The sequence below is a fragment of the Procambarus clarkii genome, chromosome 59, assembly GCF_040958095.1.
Source record: "Procambarus clarkii isolate CNS0578487 chromosome 59, FALCON_Pclarkii_2.0, whole genome shotgun sequence".
In the NCBI taxonomy this organism is placed as follows: Eukaryota; Metazoa; Arthropoda; class Malacostraca; order Decapoda; family Cambaridae; genus Procambarus; species Procambarus clarkii.
In genome coordinates, this window is record NC_091208.1 from 34,192,548 (window position 1) to 34,218,252 (window position 25,705).

Consider the following 25,705-nt stretch of genomic DNA (forward strand, 5'->3'; position numbering starts at 1 on the left):
TAAACAGCGATTCTACGTCCAACGAGGCTCTTATCCCTGTGGCCCGTGTGCCCCGCAGTAAGTCAACAAATTCCTTTGGAGACTTCAGGCTGAAGGCGCAAGGAACATAAGGAGTCAGCAGGCCGTTGAGTCGCTTCGCCAGTCTGTACGTGGGTGTGGGTATCTGGCTAATGATTGGCCGAAGTGGGTTTCCAGGCTTGTGCGTCTTGACATTTCCATACGCATATCCAGGTTTATATTCCCCAATGATCTTTGGCAGGTGGAGTCCGGATTTCTTGGCGTTCACAGTTTCGATCAGTTTGTTGACCTTTGCTTTTAATTCGGCTGTAGTGTCCTTCGTTACCCTTTGGAACTTAGTTTGGTCAGAGAGTATGATGTTCATTTTCGCCAGATATTCGTCTTTTTTAAGAATGACATATATTGGCGACTTGTCACCTCTCCTGACAACTATCTCCTTGTTCTCACGAAGGCTTTTAGCTGCCGCTTTAAGCTCGGGGGACAGTATGGTGCTTCTGTAGTTGCCTCGATTCTTTCCTCCTTCTGCAATAAGTTCTGCTTGTAAGGTATCTTTGGTAGTGACCTTCTTTTGTGTCTCGAGGTCGAATATGTCGTCCAACAGAATTTCCAACTCTACTTTCCGGGCCATCTCACTCGGTCTGGACATAACATGACAGTTTATGCCCAGATTTAGGAGAGTGACTTGGTCCTCAGTGAGGTTAATTCCTGCAAGGTTCAGGAAGCCATCTCTTGGTCGTGGAATTGCCATAGGTCCTCCATATAATGTTGTTAGTTTCTTGATAATCCTTGTTTCAGTGCTGAGGTGATGTTGGTCTGTGAGGATGTCGAGGTGTTGTTCAATGCGGGTACGGATACTATTCAGTTGTGTATTTGTGAACTAAAGTCTTTGAAAATGTAATAAGTTTTACGAAACGCGCCCGTGTCGCGTCAGACTAGAAATAAAAATGAATTTTGGAGAATTGATTTTTGATTTACCTCCAACAGTGAAGCGTAATGTACGAAAGATTGAGAAAATTCGTGTTAGAATTATTAATCTTACTTTTTCGGTCATATTTAATAATATATGCCTACAGGAAAGACTGCTACCAAAATATACTAATATATATATATATATATATATTGTTGGGGTTTACTACTCTATTCTTACTCTGGGGTGAGCAATAGTTATGCTCAAGGTCACTCACCGTAGCCCTGCGGGTCTTCACTCGATCCTCACGGCGCCACTGCACGCCAGGAGAGTCTCCCAGTCAATCTCAACGGCCTCTGATTGAGAAGGAGTGGGAACACGACTTGTTCACTTGACTGTCATGTGCCCTCCCCAACAATCGGGCTATACGGTTAACCACAAGGTCGCCAACTGGTGTTTTAGGTGGCCAGTAACACCTCAGTGGACTGGTTGAATTAGTGGTAGCCTTGGCAAGGTCACACTCAAAAGATCAGGAGTTCAGGCAGGTATGTACTTTTATCACTCTATGCTTTCAGTATAATATAGCCACAAGATAAATGGAGGGGATGATATAAACACACAGGTAATTTTGTATTTTAAAATGCATGAAAGATGTCACAAGGCCAAACAATAATAAATAAATCAACTGATCCTGGCTGTGGCCGGTAGTTCCCACGAATAGTATGCACCCACTAAGTGGCAACACCTCCCCTCCTCGTCAAGTGTCAAGAACAGCTGATCACCTGGCCCCGCGCGAAAGTTTATTGCTTGTTTCTAGATTCGCACGCGCTGTTTCTTTAAGTTCTCCAATATTACTAGAAACTCGCACACTTGATATTGGCACAATAGAACGTATTACTTAGTTACACTATACTCGGGCTCAAACAGTCGTTTCTACAATCAATGCTACAATGACTCACTGTAATGGTTTTCACTGCCCTTCATTCAATGACATATTATAAAGTATTAACACTGGAGTTTTCAGTACTTTCTCTCGTGGGCGATAACGCAATAATTCACTGTACTCAAATGATTAATCACTGCATGAACATAGACATATATAATGTATATAAATCAGACATCAATACATGGAAAATAAATAGTTTCTGGGCACGTAGCCTAACTTCCAAATACTGGCATAATATTATATATAATTTATCACTATATGTTCACATCAAAATCTGTAGAAAGATATACAAAACACAGTAAATTTATCACTTGTTCCTGGTGCCTGTACACACCAATAATAAACATAAGTATTATAAGTACTCTTGATAGTACTACACGGCAAACTGGTGCCTTACTGTGACACGGGTGAGACTTGCTCACGACATATATAATCCTCAGGCTAGATCATATAGCCGAATAATATAGCTAACTAAAGGGGAAATGGGGAGGGAAACTAGAAACACCTACTTCAACCTATCCTCCGATGAGAGTTGAGATGTAGCTCCTGGTCCTCGTGTCGGGAACGCCCCCACACACACGTTGTCGTGTCCTACCGGAACCTCTCGTCGTCCCACCGTTTAGCGCGTCGTCTCCGTGCCCTCTTCTCTGCAGGTCCGTTCTCCTTCTCGACTTCTGGTAGAGTCGGAGTCGGTCTCCTGGCCGTCGTCTTCTCCCAGCAACGGCGGCCGCCTACGTCTCAGCTGCAGTCGTCCGGATCCCCCAAATAGTCCTCTTCTTCCTCAGCTACCCAGTGGCTCTGTCAGCCACTACGCCGTCACGAACTGGTGAACTGCCACAGACGTCACATACGTCACTGCACAGGCTTCACTTCTTCTTCTTGCACAGTACCTGACTGGAGCACTTGTTGCTCAAATAACCGTCGATTCCCTCTCTGGTTCAACACATGAACTAGGGAAGACCTCTCAGAGTACCGGCAGACTTCAGGTGACGCGTAAATCCACGGGAGCGGGAAACAACTGTCAAACTGACAGGACCAATCGTCGCACGTCCAACCTCTTTGACGTGTCGTGTCTGACTGCTGGCGCCAGCGCGGCGCGTTGCCCGGACCCCCTTCCTTCGTGACGTCACTTTCGCCACGGGAGGTTTTCATTGGCTCCCGGTGCCACATTGCTGTCGGTGACCAATACGGTGCCACTGACGTCACACGGTTTTGGCGGGGAATCAGGAAGGCCAGCGCCATCTTGGCTTCCTAAAGGGCCTATACCACAGGCCAAAATATTACTATTTCACAAATTGCTCGGCTCTCCGAGAACACTCCACTCTCTCCCATATATCAAATTGAAGCCTGCTACGTAGAGAACGCTTGGGAAAAGTGGACATGACTCTTACTGCAGGCGTGGGAGAATTATAAGGGGGGGAACTCCGTCACAATATATATATATATATATATATATTATATATATTTATTTAAGCAGCGGTCTTTCTTGAAACATATGTTGTTGAATATGACCAAAAGGGTAAGATTAATGATTCTAACACGAATCTTCTCAATATTTCTTACGTTTCTTACGTCGAGGGTAATTGAAAAATTAACTCTCCAAAGAACATTTTTACCATTTATTTATGGTCTGACGCCTGGAAGCGTTTCACAAGACACTTCTTACATTTTTAGACAATTTTACATACTCTGTTCAATGCTTATTGAACAGTTCCACACTACACCTGGCACTCGTCAAGTGTCAGGTGTAGTGCCAGGTGTAGTGTGGGGTGTAGAGGCCCCAAGGGCCAGGTGTAGTGTGGGGTGTAGAGGCCCCAAGGGCCAGGTGTAGTGTGGGGTGTAGAGGCCCCAAGGGCCAGGTGTAGTGTGGGGTGTAGAGGCCCCAAGGGCCAGGTGTAGTGTGGGGTGTAGAGGCCCCAAGGGCCAGGTGTAGTGTGGGGTGTAGTGGCCCCAAGTGCCAGGTGTAGTGTGGGGTGTAGAGGCCCCAAGTGGCAGGTGTAGTGTGGGGTGTAGAGGCCCCAAGTGCCGGGTGTAGTGTGGGGTGTAGAGGCCCCAAGTGCCAGGTGTAGTGTGGGGTGTAGAGGCCCCAAGTGCCAGGTGTAGTGTGGGGTGTAGAGGCCCCAAGTGCCAGGTGTAGTGTGGGGTGTAGAGATATCAACCACCAGTCAATCACCAGTTCACAACACAGCCTCCTGGTGACACACACAGTGTGGTCATGTGTGTCCCAACATCAACACAGGACCCGCAACACTACACCAGCAATTATTAGTGACTCGCTCTAAACTAATTATGTTTGCTGCCCCTCAGCTGCTGTTGCTGCTGCTGTTGCCCCTGCTGTTGCTATGGCTCTAGACCCCACAACAGCTGTTGCTGTTGCTCTAGACCCCACAACAGCTGTTGCTGTTGCTCTAGACCCCACAACAGCTGTTGCTGTTGCTCTAGACTCCACAACAGCTGTTGCTGCTGCTGCTACTATTGCTGCTGCTGCTGCTGTTGCTGCTACTGTTGCTACTGCCGGTGATGAACATGACAGGGACAGAAGGCCTACTAGCCCCCCCCCCCCCATCACTAGGGCCACCTAGCCCAACCGTTCTCACCTCAAAAAAGACACCTTCTCATCTCCTCATGACAACAATACTAACTACAATACTCAACACAATATGAACAGGTCAACAATTCTTCAGATTCTGACTAATTCTGCTCATGAGAGAGCGCGTTAAGAGCGTTGAAAGTCGCACATTAAGCAACATAATGTAGTGAAAGTGAGTGAAGGTGAAAGGTACACTTGTGTCAATATGTTCATCAATGTTGACTCAACATTTTCACTTTCATGAGTATGTAATGAGTCACAGAGTCGGACACAAAACTGTATTATGAGGAGGTTGCAATAATTTATGGAATGCATACAAGAGTACGGTTTATAGTGATGACTGATGAGTGAGGTGATGACTGATGAGTGAGGTGATGACTGATGAGTGAGGTGATGACTGATGAGTGAGGTGATGACTGATGAGTGAGATGATGACTGATGAGTGAGATGAGAACTCATGAGTGAGGTGAGAACTGATGACTCCGTCAATGATGTAGCTGTTTCGTCGTCCATAGTCATGATATTATTTTGTTGATAACCTCACCACATAAACCAATAAGAATACTCCATAACAAAATATTAATAATATAATAATAATAATAATAATAATAATAATAACAACAATATTAAAATGCATAAGGAAATCACATTAACGTGACGCATCAGTGAACAAAAATCAGTTGAAATCATGGATTCGAACCTGCAGCCAGGGTACTGTGAAGCACACGCCTGACACCACTGAACCACGATATGCTATACCTAACCTGGGACACAGGTAAAGCCCCCTAGGGCCTAGGGGGGGCTAGGGACCTAGGGGCCTAGGGGCCTAGGGGGCCTAATGCTTGATTAAAGAGAAGCTGCGAGGGCCCCTAGAGCCTCGACCCGCAACCAGGGTGGAGGTAGGGAGGGAGGGAGACACAGAGATAAGGGCCACACTCCCTCCAGGAGACACATGTGTCTCCCTCCTGGAGAAACATGTGTCTCAAGACAATTATAAGAATGAAAGCCAGACAATTTAGGGTGTTGAGAGCCGCGGGAGGGAGGTACTACTTGTATGGTCAGGTGTGTGTACCTGTGTTGTGTGGCTACACTGTCAGGTGTGTGTGTATACCTGTGTTGTGTGTGGCTACACTGTCAGGTGTGTGTGTATACCTGTGTTGTGTGTGGCTACACTGTCAGGTGTGTGTGTATACCTGTGTTGTGTGTGGCTACACTGTCAGGTGTGTGTGTATACCTGTGTTGTGTGTGGCTTCACTGTCAGGTGTGTGTGTACCTGTGTTGTGTGTGGCTACACTGTCCAGGTGTGTGGGGGTGTAGGTGCCTCAGTGTCAGAGGAGGCCTGGCACTGACCCACCTGGAGTGTAGGGGTGCAGGGGAGGCCTGGCACTGACCCATCTGGAGTGTAGGGGGGCAGGGGAGGGCTGGCACTGACCCACCTGGAGTGTAGGGGGGCAGGGGAGGCCTGGCACTGACCCACCTGGAGTGTAGGGGGGCAGGGGAGGGCTGGCACTGACCCACCTGGAGTGTAGGGGTGCAGGTGAGGCCTGGCACTGACCCACCTGGAGTGTAGGGGGGCAGGGGAGGGCTGGCACTGACCCACCTGGAGTGTAGGGGGGCAGGGGAGGGCTGGCACTGACCCACCTGGAGTGTAGGGGGGCAGGGGAGGCCTGGCACTGACCCACCTGGAGTGTAGGGGGGCAGGGGAGGGCTGGCACTGACCCACCTGGAGTGTAGGGGTGCAGGTGAGGCCTGGCACTGACCCACCTGGAGTGTAGGGGTGCAGGGGAGGCCTGGCACTGACCCACCTGGAGTGTAGGGGTGCAGGTGAGGCCTGGCACTGACCCCACCTGGAGTGTAGGGGGGCAGGGGAGGGCTGGCACTGACCCACCTGGAGTGTAGGGGTGCAGGGGAGGGCTGGCACTGACCCACCTGGAGTGTAGGGGGGCAGGGGAGGGCTGGCACTGACCCACCTGGAGTGTAGGGGGGCAGGGGAGGGCTGGCACTGACCCACCTGGAGTGTAGGGGGGCAGGGGAGGGCTGGCACTGACCCACCTGGAGTGTAGGGGGGCAGGGGAGGGCTGGCACTGACCCACCTGGAGTGTAGGGGGGCAGGGGAGGGCTGGCACTGACCCACCTGGAGTGTAGGGGTGCAGGGGAGGTCTGGCACTGACCCACCTGGAGTGTAGGGGGGCAGGGGAGGCCTGGCACTGACCCACCTGGAGTGTAGGGGGGCAGGGGAGGGCTGGCACTGACCCACCTGGAGTGTAGGGGGGCAGGGGAGGGCTGGCACTGACCCACCTGGAGTGTAGGGGGGCAGGGGAGGGCTGGCACTGACCCACCTGGAGTGTAGGGGGGCAGGGGAGGGCTGGCACTGACCCACCTGGAGTGTAGGGGGGCAGGGGAGGGCTGGCACTGACCCACCTGGAGTGTAGGGGGGCAGGGGAGGCCTGGCACTGACCCACCTGGAGTGTAGGGGGGCAGGGGAGGGCTGGCACTGACCCACCTGGGGTGCAGGGGAGGGCTGGCACTGACCCACCTGGAGTGTAGGGGGGCAGGGGAGGCCTGGCACTGACCCACCTGGAGTGCTGACAGAGACGGTCGAGGGCGGGCCCGTGCGGGAAGGAGTAGCCGGGTGGGAAGCCCTGAGCGTGGGAGTTGTCAGACCACATCCTCCCGACCCTGTAAACAACACATTAATGTTAATGTGGGTAATGGTCCCCCACCATGGTCCCCCCCCAGAGGGTCCACCCCCACCATTGTCCCCCACCTTGGTCCCCCCCCACCATGGTCCCCCACCATGGTCCCCCAGTGTGTCGACCCACACCATGATCCCCCCCAGTGTGTCGACCCCCCACCATGGTCCCCCATCATGGTCCCCCACCATGGTTCCCCAGAGTGTCGACCCCCACCAACACCACCATGGTCCCCCCCCCCCCCTCCCAGAGGGACGACCCCCACCCACCACAAGTCTCGGAAGCATTACACAAGCCGCGTAAATGGACCAACTTCGTGTGAATAGGAAGAGGAAAGCGATCTAGACTTTCCTTCTCTCTTTATCTCTCTCTTCTCTCCCTCTTATCTTTACCTCCCTCTTCCCTCCCTCCCACTCTCTTTCCGTTTATCTCTCTTTTTTCCAGCTGGAAAAGCCTCTCATATATGACCTTTAGCGCCAAAAGTCGTTTACGAAATATATTTTCATTTCATATTTTGCAGTTATTTCCTGAGAACATTTGTCATTCAATATCTTATTGCAGGATTGCATATATATTATATATGAAATAATTTTATAATTCATTCTCAGCGGCATAGCAAGCTCAAAAAATTATATATAGATTATATATAGATGCCTAGGGGACCATTCAGGCTTGTTCGCATACATATATAATATATAAAACTAGGGTAATACAAATGGCGAAAGATAACTAAATATTAAAGCAGGTTTGATTTATTTATCCTGGGCTTATATTATCCAGAAATCTCTGCAGTGTGAGATATGAGAGGAAAAATTAGATATTCCGGGCCATATCTGCCTTAATCAGGCCATTACCCAAATTAGATTACTTTGTCCCCGGCCGTTACGCTCTAAATGTGTAAAGTCCGCCTAATGTTGGTCCGCTCAAGCTTTTAATGTCTTGCTAAAGTTGTGATATACACAGTGATGCACGTGTAGCAAAGCTTAGCTCATACACACACGTGAGACAATCACGTGTGTGTGTCAGATAAGCTTTCACTTCACAAGGGTAGATGAATGAAACATATTAACATATTCAGGTCGCACGGATCAGTATACGGAGGGAAAGAGGCCAGAATTATGAAATTCTGGTCCGCTGGTGATGTGTTGAGTACACATGTGTAAATATGTTAATACCCGCGCTTGCTGAGCCGCTGAGCATGGGCACAGCTACAGTGGAACGCCACGACCAAAATATAATTTTTTTACAAAGTTCATATTTAAATTTCCGGTTTGAGGTTGCGGGCTCTGCCCGGGTCTCTCTTCTCCCTCACCTTTATCCTCCTCCTCTTCCCTTCTCTCCTCTCTCTTCTTCCCTCCTCCTTCACTCTGTCTCTGCCTCTCCGCCATCTATTATCTCACTTCTTCTGGCTTTCCTTCTCCACTTCTCCTTCTTTCTCCATCTCTCCTGCTCACCCTTTCTTCCCTTCCCCTCTCTACCAATATGACCTCTCACCCCGTCTTTCTTCTCTGCAAAAGGAAGAAAAACAAAAGCAATAATCATTCTATTTTGCTGTGTGTGTATATATATATATATATATATAATATAATATGTCGTACCTAGTAGCCAGAATGCACTTCTCAGCCTACTATGCAAGGCCCGATTTGCCTAATAAGCCAAGTTTTCATGAATTAATGTTTTTTTTCCCGACTACCTAACCTACCTAACCTACCTAACCTAACCAAACTTTTTCGGCTACCTAACCTAACCTATAAAGATAGGTTAGGTTAGGTAGGGTTGGTTAGGTTCGATCATATATCTTCGTTAATTTTAACTCCAATAAAAAAAATTGACCTCATACATAATGAAATGGGTAGCTTTATCATTTCATAAGAAAAAAAATTGAGAAAATATATTAATTCAAGAAAACTTGGCTTATTAGGCAAATCGGGCCTTGCATAGTAGGGTGAGAAGTGCGTTCTGGCTACTAGGTACGATATATATATATATATATATATATATATATATATATATATATATATATATATATATATATATATATCGTGTATCGTGATCCAGCCTGTACTCCTCTTGACATGCCAGAAAGTATTCTGAGGAAACTACTCCAAGCTTGTACTAAAGAGGCACCCTTCTTGAGCCCGGATGGGCATATGTATAAGCAAGTAGATGGGGTCACTATGGGTTCTCCCCTAGGTGTCCTGTTTGCAAACTTCTACATGGGTACCATCGAGCAAAAAGTCTTAGTCGACATGAACTTGAAACCGGCCATATACTGCAGGTATGTTGACGACATTTTTACACAGGTACCTGATGTCAGACATCTGCAGGAGCTGAAGGAGGCATTTGAGCAGAGTTCCGTGCTGCGTTTCACTTACGAGACGGAAAAGGATGGGAAGCTGCCTTTTCTAGATGTAACAGTCATGGAAAAGGGCGGAGGTTTCCACACTGCAGTCTACACAAAGGAAACAAACATAGGAATGTGCCTAAATGCCAACAGCGACTGCCCTGACAGGTACAAGAGGAGTGTTGTTAACGCATACGTCGACCGTGCTCTCAGCCACAGCTCAGAATGGAAGCAAGTCGACGAAGAACTCTGTAGGGTAAGGCAGGTTCTAGTCAATAACGGCTTCTCCAATGGTTTCATCGAAGACATCATAAGAAGGAAAGTGAAAAGCCATGCAACCTCTGAAGAGACAACTAACACAACACCTATACCCCCTATTAGACTATTTTACAGGAACTTCTTTTCCACAGCTCATAAAACAGAGGAAAGGGTCCTGAAAGATATTGTTAATAGAAACGTTATCCCTACAGACAAAAATCAGAGGATACAACTGACGATTTACTATAAAACCAGAAAAACGGCCAGCCTACTCATGAGAAACTCTCCAGACACGAAACAGAACGCTTTAAAAGAGACTAACGTCGTCTATGCCTTCAAATGCCCACTTGGGGACTGTAAGCTCCAAAAAACCCAGTATATAGGCAAGACAACAACATCTCTTTCTAGGCGTTTAACGATGCATAAACAACAGGGCTCCATTAAGGAACATATAATCTCTTCCCATAACCAAACCATCGCCAGAGAAATCCTAGTAAACAACACAGAAATCATCGATAGATACAGCGATAGCAGGCGGCTTGACGTTTGCGAGGCACTACACATCAAGAAGTCAACACCAGCAATCAACAGCCAATTATTGCACAACTATATTCTACCCACCTCAAGACTCCGCTCCAATATAGAAGCATCAAGAAATATGGACCAATAGGCTTTCTACAAACACTTCTATTCAATATCCATTGTTTCGTGTTCTGTCTTGTGTTGATACTTTTAATACCCTATTAATATCCTCTAATGCCACATCATCCTTCCCACCTCACTCAAATGTAATGCCACATCACCCTTCCCACCTCACTCAAAAGTAGATATAAAATCAGGGAAATGCAAGTTCTAATCAGTTGTGTATTTGTGAAGTCTTTGAAAATGTAATAAGTTTTACGAAACGCGCCCGTGTCGCGTCAGACTAGAAATAAAAATGAATTTTGGAGAAGTGATTTTTGATTTACCTCCAACAGTGAAGCATAATGTACGAAAGATTGAGAAAATTCGTGTTAGAATTATTAATCTTACTTTTTCGGTCATATTTAATAAAATATATATATATATATATATATATATATATATATATATATATATATATAGAAGGAACAATAGAATATGAAAAATGGACAAAAACGGGAGACTAGTATTATACATCAGATTTTTGTATCAGATTGATGAGTATTTCGAATTACCAAAAAAATATATATAAAAAATTTACAAGCCAGAAATTCCTGGGCAAAAATATATTAAAAGTTTTTGAAAGCGCCGACAAAGGTTTCTTGATAATATGAAATATGTCAAAGGATTTTAACATGACAGAGTTCAAGAGACAACAGGATATGTTGTCTCACAGTTGACATGTGTGTGTATGGTGGTGTGTATACTTGCATGCGTTTTTATATTAGTATATTTTGGTAGCAGTCTTTCTTGTAAACATGTGTTGTTGAATATGACCAAAAAGGTAAGATTAATAATTCTAACCCGAATCTTCTCAATATTTCTTATGTTTTTCTTCACTGTCGGTGGTAATAAAAATAACAATTCTCCGAAATTCATTTTTTAATTGTCTGACGCCTGAACGCGTTTCGTAATTCCTATTACATTTTCAAAGACTTAATTTACACGCAAATTCTTCGTACTTATACTCTATTGGATGAGGTGATATGGTACAAAAGTTTTGGGTGAGGTGACAAACACAAGACAGAACACGAAACAATAGGTATAAATTGGATAAGTTAACATATGAATGGAAGTAACTACAGAAGGCCTATTGGCCCATACTTCCTCTTGCTCCTTCTATATTGGTTCGGGATCTTGAAGTAGGTAGAATATAGTTGTGCATTAATTGGCTGTTGATTGTTGGTGTTGACTTTTTAATGTGTAGTGCCTCGCAGATGTCGAGTCGCCTGGTATCGCTGTATCTATCGATGATTTCTGTGTTGTTTGTTAAGACTTCTCTGGTGATGGTCTGGTTGTGGGAAGAGATTATATGTTCCTTGATGGCTCCCTGTTGCTTATGCATTGTTAGTCGTCTAGAAAGAGATGTTGTCTTGCCTATATACTGAAATCTTTGGGGCTTACAGACAAACCCACCCACCTGTTAACTACCCCCACCTGTTAACTACCTATTTTTCATTTACAATTCAATACATTTTAGTTCATTGGGTCCCATTACTTTGATGAATTAGTTTACCATCGCTTCTCTCCCTCTCCCTCATGCGTCATGCCTCATGCGTCATGCCTCATGCTTCTATATTAAGGCCAGAATGGGGAGAGAATTCATTTCCAATTTCATTTCACATATTCACTGAAAGAAGCGGTAAATGCCTTTATTTCCGGCCAATGGCTGCATCCACTTTACCCGTAACTCATCCAGAAAATTTATGGTGAGAGGAAGAGAGGGTGACGGGCATGGGTGACGGGCATGGATGAGGGGCATGGATGAGGGGCATGGATGAGGGGCATGGGTGACGGGCATGGATGAGGGGCATGGATGAGGGGCATGGGTGAGGGGCATGGCCATACAGAGAGGGACAGATAGACAGAGATAGAGGTACAGAGATAGAGGGACAGATGGAGAGAGATAGAGGGACAGACAGCCAGAGATAGAGGGACAGACAGCCAGAGATAGAGGGACAGACAGCCAGAGATAGAGGGACAGACAGACAGACAGAGATAGAGGGACAGAGATAGATGGACAGATAGCCAGAGATAGAGGGACAGAGATAGAGGGACAGACAGACAGAGATAGAGGGACAGACAGAGATAGAGGGACAGATAGACAGAGACAGAGGGACAGAGATAGAGGGGCAGACAGCCAGAGATAGAGGGACAGACAGACAGCCAGAGATAGAGGGACAGACAGCCAGAGATAGAGGGACAGACAGCCAGAGATAGAGGGACAGACAGAGATAGAGGGACAGATAGACAGAGACAGAGGGACAGAGATAGAGGGGCAGATAGACAGAGACAGAGGGACAGATAGACATAGACAAAATACACACGCTCAATGGTTGCCTGAATTGGGTCTAAATGAGTCGCCTGAAACAAGTTTTTAAAAGTTCCAAAAAATTTGAATTTTAAGTTTGTATATTCTTTTGAGACGGAGGAATATTAAATGAGGCTCGGGGGGGGGGGGTGTAGGCCCGCGGGGCTCCTGCTCCCTACGGGTGCCTTGTGGCACTCTGGCCTGTGGCACTATGGCTTGTGGCACTTTCTGGCCTGTGGCACTCTTTGGCCTGTGGCACTCTGGCCTGTGGCACTATGGCTTGTGGCACTATGGCTTGTGGCACTTTCTGGCCTGTGGCACTCTCTGACCTGGGGCACTCTGGCCTGTGGCACTATGGCTTGTGGCACTATGGCTTGTGGCACTTTCTGGCCTGTGGCACTCTTTGGCCTGTGGCACTCTGGCCTGTGGCACTTTCTGGCCTGAGGCACTCTCTGACCTGGGGCACTCTGGCCTGTGGCACTATGGCCTGTGGCACTATGGCCTGAGGCACTATGGCCTGTGGCACTATGGCCTGTGGCACTCTGGTCTGTGGCACTCTGGTCTGTGGCACTCTGGCCTGTGGCACTCTGGCCTGTGGCACTCTGGACTGTGGCACTCTGGACTGTGGCACTCTGGACTGTGGCACTCTTTGGACTGTGGCACTCTGGACTGTGGCACTCTGGACTGTGGCACTCTGGCCTGTGGCACTCTGGACTGTGGCACTCTGGCCTGTGGCACTCTTTGGCCTGTGGCTCTCTGACCTGTGGCACTCTGGACTGTGGCACTGACACTCTGGCCTGTGGCACTTTATGGCACTCTCTGGAATGTGGCACTGACACTCTGGCCTGTGGCACTTTATGGCACTCTGGGTTGTGGCACTTTATGGCACTCTGGCCTGAGGCATTGACACTCTGGCCTGAGGCATTGACACTCTGGCTTGTGGCACTTTATGGCACTCTGGCCTGTGGCACCTTCAGGGTGTAAGCTTGTGGACTGATTGAGTTAAAGGATGCACTCTAATGTATTAAATTATATAAAAAAAACTAAATCTGTTCAAAAAGACTTTTCCAGCAAGTCTTAAGCAAGGCTGAAGAACCTTTAGCTGAATGCCTTCGCTACAAAAGCGTAAGCTAAGACTGGAAGAACTCACCGGCTCGTCAGGTTCACAAATAGACTGAAACTTGTTCGAGAATTACGATTGGCCAATTGAAATGTTTATACGCGCGATTGAGGCGGGGAAGTGAAGTCAGAGGAGCACTCTGATTGGTTGTGCACTTTAAGAGGCTCCTGATTGGTTAAGACGTGGAGTGTTCAGTGGTTCATCCCATGAACCATCTCAGTAGTGCCTTCCTTGTGCTACTTAGTGTTATTTTATGGGGAAGATGAACATGAGGTGTGTGTCCCCTCACCACACACACACCCTCACCACACACACACCCTCACCACACACACACCCCTCACCACACACACGACCCTCACCACACACGACCCTCACCACACACGACCCTCACCACACACGACCCTCACCACACACACCCTCACCACACACACCCTCACCACACACACACCCTCACCACACACACACCCTCACCACACACACACACACACCCTCACCACACACCGTCATTAAGACAAGAACTGTCAAAGGAACTGAACCCGAGCCTCGATGAAGAGAAAGGTTTACAAGAGGTTGAGAGAGAGACATGTGCCTCCCTCAAGATGACAGGTGCTGGAGCAGCTGTGAGACGGGTCCTAGACGCACACAAGCACCAGAGGAAGGGAATGTGAAGAAGGGACGATGCTGCCGAGAACTGTGTACACAATCACGCCAGTCCGTCCTCCTCCGAGTTGAGTGCGTGAGGGAGGTGTGAGAGTTGAGTGCGTGAGGGGGGTGAGAGTTCAGGAGCACCACAGGTGTCCGCGGATAACCAGGTCATTATCGCGCTCCTCCACACGCGCGAACTTGGGGCCAGATTCACGAAGCAGTTACGCAAGTTCTTACGAACGTGTACATCTTTCCTCAATCTTTGACGGCTTTGGTTACATTTATTAAACAGTTTACAAGCATGAAAACTTGCCAATCAACTGTTGTTATTGTTATAAACAGCCTCCTGGTGCTTCGGAGCTCATTAACTGTTTGATAATTGTAAACAAAGCCGCCAAAGATTGAGAAAAGATGTACAGGTTCGTAAGTGCTTGCGTGACACCCAGCATGTCAGCACCCAACATGTCAACACCCAGCGTGTCAACACCAGCATGTCAACACCCAGCATGTCAACACCCAGCGTGTCAACACCAGCATGTCAACACCCAGCGTGTCAACACCCAGCGTGTCAACACCCAGCATGTCAACACCAGCATGTCAACACCCAGCGTGTCAACACCAGCATGTCAACACCCAGCATGTCAACACCCAGCATGTCAACACCAGCATGTCAACACCCAGCATGTCAAATAGTGACACAATAACTATGGATAATAACATTTAACTCACCTGGGTACTACGAGCCTCGAACCCCCGACCACAAGAGCGGGGTCGTGTGGTCGACGTAAAAATGTGAAAACTCACATTTTCCGTTCGCCGGAAAATGTGAATTTTCACATTTTTGAGAAACTCATCACGAAATATCTCTTGTTATTTAGAAAAATGGCAAATGTAAACTGTTGCTGGTGAAGACGTGTCAGCACACACACGTCACACTAACGTGTGTTACGGTGCCCTCTCCTATTTCTTTCGTTTGCCGGCTTAAAGAGTCATATCAGCTCTCCCTACTGATTCTCTGAGGTTCAGGGAGTCTAATGATATATGTGGCGACCAGACCGGCTGCCATTTAATGGAAGGAGGTTATATTATAAGTTGTAAATGAAGGAAAGTTGGTGCCCTGTTATAAAATGAAACAGTATCCCCTACGGCAGATATGACCTTTTGGAAGGGACACCAGCCGATCGCGGATTGGCCGACGTAGGTCGCGGGCGACCAATCAGGGCCTGCCATGACGTCACCGAGTGCCCCGGGCGGCGCCAACGTCAGAGTTGTACTGACCGTGGAAGCGACAGGACGCGCCTCGGTCTGCTCTCAAGAATTGGAGGCTCTGCAAGCCTTGTCCAGTGGACTGAGCTGACCATCGCCGCCAACATAGTTATTGGAGACCCTGCGCTTCTGGGAAGCCAAAGAGGAACCAAGTTCAGTGAGCAGAGAAGTGCCCAAACTTGGAAAATAGTCGGCGACGACGCTGGGCGGCGCCGCTGGCTGGACGTTGAGGTCTGGAAGGTGGGCGAGCAAGCTAGCTGTGACTGGGGTCACATCCACTGAGAATCTTGGAAGGACGACACCGTGCCTAGGACAAGGAGCGACGCCCTGTGGGAGAGGCGAGTGTGGGGAAGATAGTGATTAGCTCAGCGCCCATCGATGAACCAGGATTGGGGCAGCTGAACCTCAGGGATTGGAACGGCGACGACGCGAAGGCTTCACGACACCTGAGGACCTGTGGAACGCCCTGGATCGTCGAGGATCGACCCGAGGAAGCGTGGGAACCTCACACCATCGAGGGACAGGCGTCGTGAGCCAGGAGTGTAAGGTAGATCATTTTCCCTCCCATTACCCCTTGTATGAGTAGGCTAGTTAGGCCACAATATTTACTCGTGTATGTGGCAGCAAGACTTTATTACTTTAATAGTAGAGTAGGCTGCAAGGCAGCTTGTGTCCAGGACTGTCAGAGAGGACTGTGTATGGATGGCAGGACAGTGAAGAAGAGGTGCCGACGTGGTGAAGAGGCCCTCCTGTGAGAGTGTAAGACTCCTGTCTTCCTGCCCAGTTGAAGGAGAGTTGGAGGTCGTGGAAGAAGAGGCTGACGATCTCCAGACTCATCATCCATATTCCATATTCATGTATTACTTGTGATTGTGTGTGTGTGTTCATGTAATTTGCGTCAGTAAATCCACACATTTTATTACTGTGTTTGAGTGTGCCTCCATTTGTGATATTTCTCTATGAGCATACATTTCTGGCTACAAACGATATATGATACACCCACTGAACTGCATTGCTGGGGTGCAGATATAATAACCCAGCTGGCGACCTTGCTAAGAGGAAGATAGAGAAGACAGGCGGGAAAGGAGTTCCTGCAACCTTTTTTGTCTGGCAGGCAAGACTCAGGGAGGTTATGGTTATAGGTAAGCCTGAGTCTTCCTTCACTCCCCCACGGGTCTAGGCCGGAACTGTTAACAGCAGTTTCCCCGTGGTTGACTGAAGGGCTTCCAGGGTGAATCAGTGGCACCCCTTTGTGGTGGAAGCAAAGACCTGCGGAGGTGGGCATTGTTGGTCCTATCTTGTGTGACCAAGGAGACTCCGGTGAATCCAGGGAGTCGGAGGGGCTGAGTATTTGGGCCTTTTGAGCCCCTAGCAGCCGAGTGTTAGCAGAGCCCCGGACCGCCCACCTCCACGTGACACGTGATAGCGTGATAATCCACTAGGGCTGTGAGGTGGACTCGAACCTGCGGCCTCGGCGGTGTCAGCCGCATAGATCGGGTAAAGCGGCTTGCTGCCCTGCCAGCTTTGGTCGCAGCCTCTCACAGCTCTAGCACAGTCTCTAACAGATATATTAGTGATATTCTATAACTCTGGCATGAATGCCATTTATTTTCTTCTCCGTGTCTAAGTGTCCTCACTCATTCAACCAATGTTGTATATTCAATGAACGTATCCGGGACACCAACACCCAATATACTCAGGTATATTGAGAAAGAAGGAATATTATATGTTAATAAAGGTGTTGAGTGTAATATGGCGAGACATATTGACAACGACGCACTCTTTTGTTCCACAAAATATTCATATATTTCTGGACTCGTTGGACCGAACGTAACATTAAAATTGGATTACGAGGTAAATGACAATTGTGTTTTATGGCTGAGTTAACTTCCTGTTTGTTGATCAAGTTCACCATAAAACATTCATCACTCCAGGGTCACATTACTCATACAGTAATGTATAATGTATGAGTAATGTATATACAGTAATGTATAACGTATGTGTAATGTATATACTTTAATGTATAATGTATGTGTAATGTATATACTGTAATGTATGAGTATAGAACTGGGACATGTGTGGTAAGGTGTGTACTCACATAGTTGTATTCACCTAGTTGCGCTTGCGGGGGGTTGAGCCCTGCTCTTTCCATCCGCCTCTCAACTGTCAATCAACTGTTACTAACTACAAACTAATTATTTTGGTTATATTAATTGGTCCCTGTATGACAGGGACCAATTCTATTTCTAATATATGTTAACGACTCTACAGGAGTAGATTCCTACATGTCTATGTAGGACTGAGGGTTGGGTTCAGGGATGGCAGATCATGCCTCACAGGATTGATTAAATTCTATGACCAGGCAACAAAAATCAGGCACGAAAGAGACGGGTGGGCAGTCTGTATATTTTTGGATTGCCAGAAAGCCTTTGACACAGTGCCACATAAGAGACTAGTGCACAAACTGGAGATGCAGGCAGGAGTGAAAGGGAAGGTACTCCACTGAATAAGAGAGTACCAAAGGAACAAAAGACAGAGTCACTGAGGGATGAGGTCTCAGAGTGGCGAGGCGTCACCAGTGGAGTCCCTTATAGATCAGTTCTTGGACCTATACTGTTCCTGATATATGTAAATAATCTCCCAGAGAGAATATACTCGTTCCTCTCAATGTTTGCTGATGCAAAAATTATGAGGATTAAGACAGAGGAAGATAGTATGATGAATGGTCAAACAAATGGCTACTAAAGTTCAACCCAAGTAAATATAAGGTAATGAAATTAGGGGAAGGAAACAGGAGATCAGACACTTGATACCGAATAGGAGATGAAGTCCTTCACGAAACAGACAGAGAGAAAGATCTAGGAGTTGATATCACACCAAACCTGTCTCCTGAAGCCCACATAAAAAGAATAACGTCTGCGGCATATGCGAGGCTGGCTAACATCAGAACAGCGTTCAGGAACCTGTGTAAGGAATCATTCAGAATCTTGTACACCACATATGTAAGACCAATCCTGGAGTATGCGGCCCCAGCAGGGAGCCCGTACCTTGTCAAGCACAAGACGAAGCTGGAAAAAGTTCAGAGGTATGCCACTAGACTAGTCCCAGAACTAAGAGGCATGAGTTACGAGGCAAGACTGAAGAAACTGCACCTCGTGTCGCTGGAAGACAAAAGCACGAGGAGATATGATCCCCACATACAAAATTCTCAGGGGAATTGACAGGGTAGACAAGGATGAATTATTTAACACAGGTGGCACACGCACTAGGGAACACAGGTGGAAACTGAGTACCCACATGAGCCACAGAGACGTTAGAAAGACCTTTGTCAGTGTCAGAGTAGTTAACGGATGGAATGCATTAGGCAGTGATGTGGTGGAGGCTGACTCCATACACAGTTTATAATGTAGATATGATAGAGCCCAGTAGGCTCAGGAACCTGTACACCTGTTGATTGACAGTTGAGAGGCGGAACCAAAGAGCCAAAGCTCAACACCCGCAAGCACAAATAGACGAGTACACACACACACACACACACACACACACACACACACACACACACACACACACACACACACACACAATTAGGTGAGTACACACACCACGAGCGCAGCGCTCATCCTGCAAATACACTTAGGTAATTACACATATATACACACACACCCCCAGGAAGTAGCCCGTAGCAGCTGTCTAACGCCCAGGTACCTATTTACTGCTAGATGAACAAATGTATCAGGGTGAAAGAAACTCTGCCCATTTCTTTACGTTTCCACCGGGAATCGAACTCGCGCTCATAGGACTACGACCCCCGAGCGCTGTCCACTCAGCCACGAGGCCCCGAATGTGATGTGTGATGTACTCACCTAGTGTGTAGTGATGAGGTGTGATGAGTCCGTTGACCAGATACTGCTCTGTGCTGTGTGAGAGAGAGGCGGATGTGCTGTCCAGGATGAGTCTGTATCAAGTGTGGCTCTGAGTGACCAGGCCAACAGCCCATCAGAGGCGGCCGTGTGCAACAAGTCTGACTGTGAGTGACCAGGCCATCAACCCATCAGAGGCGGCCGTGTGCAACAAGTGTGACTGTGAGTGACCAGGCCAACAGCCCATCAGAGGCGGCCGTGTTCAACAAGTCTGACTGTGAGTGACCAGGCCATCAGCCCATAAGAGGCAGTACTTGCCCCATATATAGCAACTTTATCATCAACTAGGACAAGAGGACGGAGGCCAGTCAGAAGCGCTACTCAGGACACAACGGAAATGGTTATCTATACGAGGCAATAAGTATATATAATTATCGCTTGAGTAAATGTTGCATAGATAATGCAATATCATTTATTGGCTATCTAGATCATTTGTCATCGACAAATATTACATGTACACGCGCTCGCTCGCTCGCTCGCTCGCTCGCACACACACACACACACACACACACACACACACACACACACACACACACACACACACACACACACACACACACACACACTTTTTTAGTGTCAGAGTGGTTGACAAATGGAATGCATTAGGGGGTGATGTGGTGGAGGCTGACTCCATACACAGTTTCAAGTGTAGATATGACTGAGCCCGATAGGCTCAGGAATCTGTACACCTGTTGATTGACGGTTGAGAGGCGGGACCAAAGAGCCAGAGCTCAACCCCCGCAAACACAACTAGGTGAGTACAACTAGGTGAGTACACACCACAGGGTAGGGTAGATAATGACAGGGCATCGACAGGATAGATAAAGATAAACTATTCAACACGGGTGGTACGCGAACAAGGGGACACAGGTGGAAACTGAGTACCCACATGAGCCACAGAGACGTTAGAAGGAACTTTTTCAGTGACAGAGTAGTTAACAGGTGGAATGCATTAAGCAGTGATGTGGTGGAGGCTGACTCCATACACAGTTTATAATATAGATATGATAGAGCCCTGTAGGCTCAGGAACCTGTACACCAGTTGATTGACAGTTGAGAGGCGGGACCAAAGAGCCAGAGCTGAAGGAACACCTGTGGTAGTCCTCAAGGAACACCTGTGGTAGTCCTCAAGGAACACCTGTGGTAGTCCTCAAGGAACACCTGTGGTAGTCCTCAAGGAACACCTGTGGTAGTCCTCAAGGAACACCTGTGGTAGTCCTCAAGGAACACCTGTGGTAGTCCTCAAGGAACACCTGTGGTAGTCCTCAAGGAACACCTGTGGTAGTCCTCAAGGAACACCTGTGGTAGTCCTCAAGGAACACCTGTGGTAGTCCTCAAGGAACACCTGTGGTAGTCCTCAAGGAACACCTGTGGTAGTCCTCAAGGAACACCTGTGGTAGTCCTCAAGGAACACCTGTGGTAGTCCTCAAGGAACACCTGTGGTAGTCCTCAAGGAACACCTGTGGTAGTCCTCAAGGAACACCTGTGGTAGTCCTCAAGGAACACCTGTGGTAGTCCTCAAGGAACACCTGTGGTAGTCCTCAAGGAACACCTGTGGTAGTCCTCAAGGAACACCTGTGGTAGTCTTGGAGGAACACCTGTGGTAGTCTTGGAGGAACACCTGTGGTAGTCCTCAAGGAACACCTGTGGTAGTCTTGGAGGAACACCTGTGGTAGTCTTGGAGGAACACCTGTGGTAGTCTTGGAGGAACACCTGTGGTAGTCTTGGAGGAACACCTGTGGTAGTCTTGGAGGAACACCTGTGGTAGTCTTGGAGGAACACCTGTGGTAGTCTTGGAGCAACACCTGTGGTAGTCTTGGAGGAACACCCGCGGTAGTCTTGGAGGAACACCCGCGGTAGTCTTGGAGGAACACCCGCGGTAGTCTTGGAGGAACACCCGCGGTAGTCTTGGAGGAACACCTTTGCTGACAAGTGTAACAGCGTCAACTGCCCTAACAAGCCAAGGCAAACAACGTGTTAAACAACTCAATTGTTTACTACTTCAGAATCGTTAGAAATGACCGAGAGTAAATGGCCGTCGTTCAATAAACTCTTACTGTAAATCTTGAGTTATTGAGGCGGTTCAAGACGCCAGCGAATCAACTTGTTAACTGCTCAAGTAACTTTACCACAGTTGATATTTAACTAATTAGACGACCGGAGCTTCTCTCTCTCTCTCTTGCCTCTACTTTATCATTCCTGTGGTGTCTTCCTCTTCTCCTATTCTTCTTCTTCTTAGTAATGTTCAGACCATGTCTCCAAAAGTTGTTCCTCAAGACTTGTATTTTTACAAGTTTTGGCACTCTGTCTCTCCTTCTGTCTTTCTCTTTCTTTCTGTGTCTGTCTCCTTCTGTCTCTCTCTCTCTCTCTCTCTATCTATCTATCTATCTATCTATCTATCTATCTATCTATCTATCTCCTTCTGTGTCTCTCTCTCTCGTTCTGTGTCTGTCGTCAACCAGTTTTTCACTATGTATATGTAAATATAAGCATTATAATAGTCTCAACTTTGAACACGGCTTTTATAAATAACTTTCAGTTGAAATTCACTAGAGGGTTGGTAAGCTGCTTATGAATGGTGGCGCAAGCTGCTGGATGTTATATTTTACACGACTTGGAGAGGGAGAGAGGGAGAGGGAGAGAAGGAGAGGGTGAGGGTGAGGGAGGGAGACAGAGAGACAGAGAGGAGTTGTGAATACGAACAAGCAGCCAAGCACAGCCACGGACGGACGAACAAGCAGCCAAGCACAGCCACGGACGGACGAACAAGCAGCCAAGCACAGCCACGGACGGACGAACAAGCAGCCAAGCACAGCCACGGACGGACGAACAAGCAGCCAAGCACAGCCACGGACGGACGAACAAGCAGCCAAGCACAGCCACGGACGGACGAACAAGCAGCCAAGCACAGCCACGCACTTTTTGACTTATCTCCCTCCCAAAAAGAACTAGGAATCAAAAGGCAGGCATACCGAAAGGGGAATTATGAACAGATGAGAAGTTTCCTAAGTGAAATACCTTGGGACACAGACCTCAGAGACAAGTCTGTACAGGGTATGATGGACTATGTTACCCAAAAGTGTCAGGAGGCAGTAAACAGGTTCATCCCGGCCCAAAGGGAAAAATCCGAGAAGCAGCAGAAGAATCCATGGTATAATAGGGCATGTATGGAAGCGAAGAAACTGAACAAAAAGGCGTGGAGGAACTTCCGGAATAACAGAACACCAGAAAGCAGGGAGAGATACCAGAGAACCAGGAATGAGTACGTCAGGGTGAGAAGAGAAGCAGAGAAAAATTTTGAAAATGATATAGCAAACAAAGCCAAGACCGAACCAAAGCTACTCCGCAGTCACATCAGAAGGAAAACAACAGTGAAAGAACAGGTATTGAAACTTAGAACAGGCAAGGACAGGTATACAGAGAATGACAGAGAGGTGTGTGAGGGACTCAACAAAAGGTTCCAGGAGGTCTTCACAATAGAACAGGGTGAGGTCACTGTGCTAGGAGAAAGGGAGGTAAACCAGGCGGCCTTGGAGGAGTTCGAAATTACGAGAGAGGAGGTCAAGAGAGACCTGCTGGATCTGGATGTTAGAAAGGCTGTTGGTCCAGATGGGATCTCACCATGGGTCCTGAAAGAGTGTGCAGAGGCACTTTGCTTGCCACTCTCCATAGTGTATAGTAAGTCACTAGAGACGGGAGACCTACCAGAAATATGGAAGACGGCGAATGTGGTCCCAATATACAAAAAGGGCGACAGACAAGAGGCACTGAACTACAGGCCAGTGTCCTTGACTTGTATACCATGCAAGGTGATGGAGAAGATCGTGAGAAAAAACCTGGTAACACATCTGGAGAGAAGGGACTTCGTGACAAATCGCCAACATGGATTCAGGGAGGGTAAATCTTGCCTTACAGGCTTGATAGAATTCTACGATCAGGTGACACAGATTAAGCAAGAAAGAGAGGGCTGGGCGGACTGCATTTTCTTGGATTGTCGGAAAGCCTTTGACACAGTACCGCATAAGAGGCTGGTACATAAGCTGGAGAGACAGGCAGGTGTAGCTGGTAAGGTGCTCCAGTGGATAAGGGAGTATCTAAGCAATAGGAAGCGGAGAGTTACGGTGAGGGGTGAGACCTCCGATTGGCGTGAAGTCACCAGTGGAGTCCCACAGGGCTCTGTACTCGGTCCTATCTTGTTTCTGATATATGTAAATGATCTCCCGGAGGGTATCGATTCATTTCTCTCAATGTTTGCGGACGACGCTAAAATTATGAGAAGGATTAAAACAGAAGAGGACTGTTTGAGGCTTCAAGAAGACCTAGACAAGCTGAAGGAATGGTCGAACAAATGGTTGTTAGAGTTTAATCCAACCAAATGTAATGTAATGAAGATAGGTGTAGGGAGCAGGAGGCCAGATACAAGGTATCATCTGGGAGAGGAAATTCTTCAGGAGTCAGAGAAGGAAAAAGACTTGGGGGTTGATATCACGCCAGACCTGTCTCCTGCAGCACATATCAAGCGGATAACATCAGCGGCATATGCCAGGCTGGCCAACATACGAACGGCATTCAGAAACTTGTGTAAAGAATCATTCAGAACTTTGTATACCACATATGTCAGGCCAATCCTGGAGTATGCAGCCCCAGCATGGAGTCCATATCTAGTCAAGGATAAGACTAAACTGGAAAAGGTTCAAAGGTTTGCCACCAGACTAGTACCCGAGCTGAGAGGTATGAGCTACGAGGAGAGACTACGGGAATTAAACCTCACTTCGCTGGAAGACAGAAGAGTTAGGGGGGACATGATCACCACATTCAAGATTCTGAAGGGGATTGATAGGGTAGATAAAGACAGTCTATTTAACACAAGGGGAACACGCACAAGGGGACACAGGTGGAAACTGAGTGCCCAAATGAGCCACAGAGATATTAGAAAGAACTTTTTTAGTGTCAGAGTGGTTGACAAATGGAATGCATTAGGAAGTGATGTGGTGGAGGCTGACTCCATACACAGTTTCAAGTGTAGATATGAGAGAGCCCAATAGGCTCAGGAACCTGTACACCTGTTGATTGACGGTTGAGAGGCGGGACCAAAGAGCCAAGAGCTCAACCCCCGCAAGCACAACTAGGTGAATACAACTAGGTGAGTACGCACGGAGGAACAAGCAGCCAAGCACAGCCACACACGGACGGAGGAACAAGCAGCCAAGCACAGCCACACACGGACGAACAAGCAGCCAAGCACAGCCACACACGGACGGAGGAACAAGCAGCCAAGCACAGCCACACACGGACGAACAAGCAGCCAAGCACAGCCACACACGGACGAACAAGCAGCCAAGCACAGCCACACACGGACGGAGGAACAAGCAGCCAAGCACAGCCACACACGGACGAACAAGCAGCCAAGCACAGCCACACACGGACGGAGGAACAAGCAGCCAAGCACAGCCACACACGGACGAACAAGCAGCCAAGCACAGCCACACACGGACGAACAAGCAGCCAAGCACAGCCACACACGGACGAACAAGCAGCCAAGCACACCCACGGACGGACGGACGAACAAGCCGGCACGAACATGTACGACAAAAAGGTCGCTCTAAGCCGGAATTAATAGGATTTCCGGCCTGTTGACCTTCCAGTATCCGGCTAACCTGGAGCCGCTGATGATAAATGATTTTCTTGCGTACCCCAGAGGCCGGCGCTCAGACCTTAGACGTCTCCAGCCGGCCCTCAGACCTTAGACGTCTCCAGCCGGCCCTGAAGGTCACCCTTCACGGGGGCCCTGAAGGTCACCCTTCACGGGGGCCCTGAAGGTCACCCTTCACGGGGGCCCTGAAGGTCACCCTTCACTGTGGCCCTGAAGGTCACCCTTCACTGTGGCCCTGAAGGTCACCCTTCACGGGGGCCCTGAAGGTCACCCTTCACGGGGGCCCTGAAGGTCACCCTTCACGGGGGCCCTGAAGGTCACCCTTCACGGGGGCCCTGAAGGTCACCCTTCAC

At 48.0% G+C, this 25,705-nt stretch overlaps 2 protein-coding genes across 2 annotated transcripts in view; one reads left to right on the forward strand and one right to left on the reverse strand.

The window, feature by feature from the left end:
* The window catches only part of LOC123768080 (UPF0547 protein C16orf87 homolog), a 188,059-nt gene that overhangs the window by 58,021 nt on the left and 104,333 nt on the right, over window positions 1-25,705 (forward strand). The gene's annotated exons all lie outside the window — the stretch shown is intronic.
* LOC123768079 (uncharacterized) overlaps window positions 1-25,705 on the reverse strand; it is a 109,498-nt gene that overhangs the window by 16,653 nt on the left and 67,140 nt on the right. Inside the window, exon 2 of the mRNA XM_045758361.2 lies at window positions 7,039-7,140. Within this exon, the coding sequence (XP_045614317.1) occupies window positions 7,039-7,130 (92 nt within the window). The 5' untranslated portion in view covers window positions 7,131-7,140. The remainder of the gene's footprint in view (window positions 1-7,038; window positions 7,141-25,705) is intronic.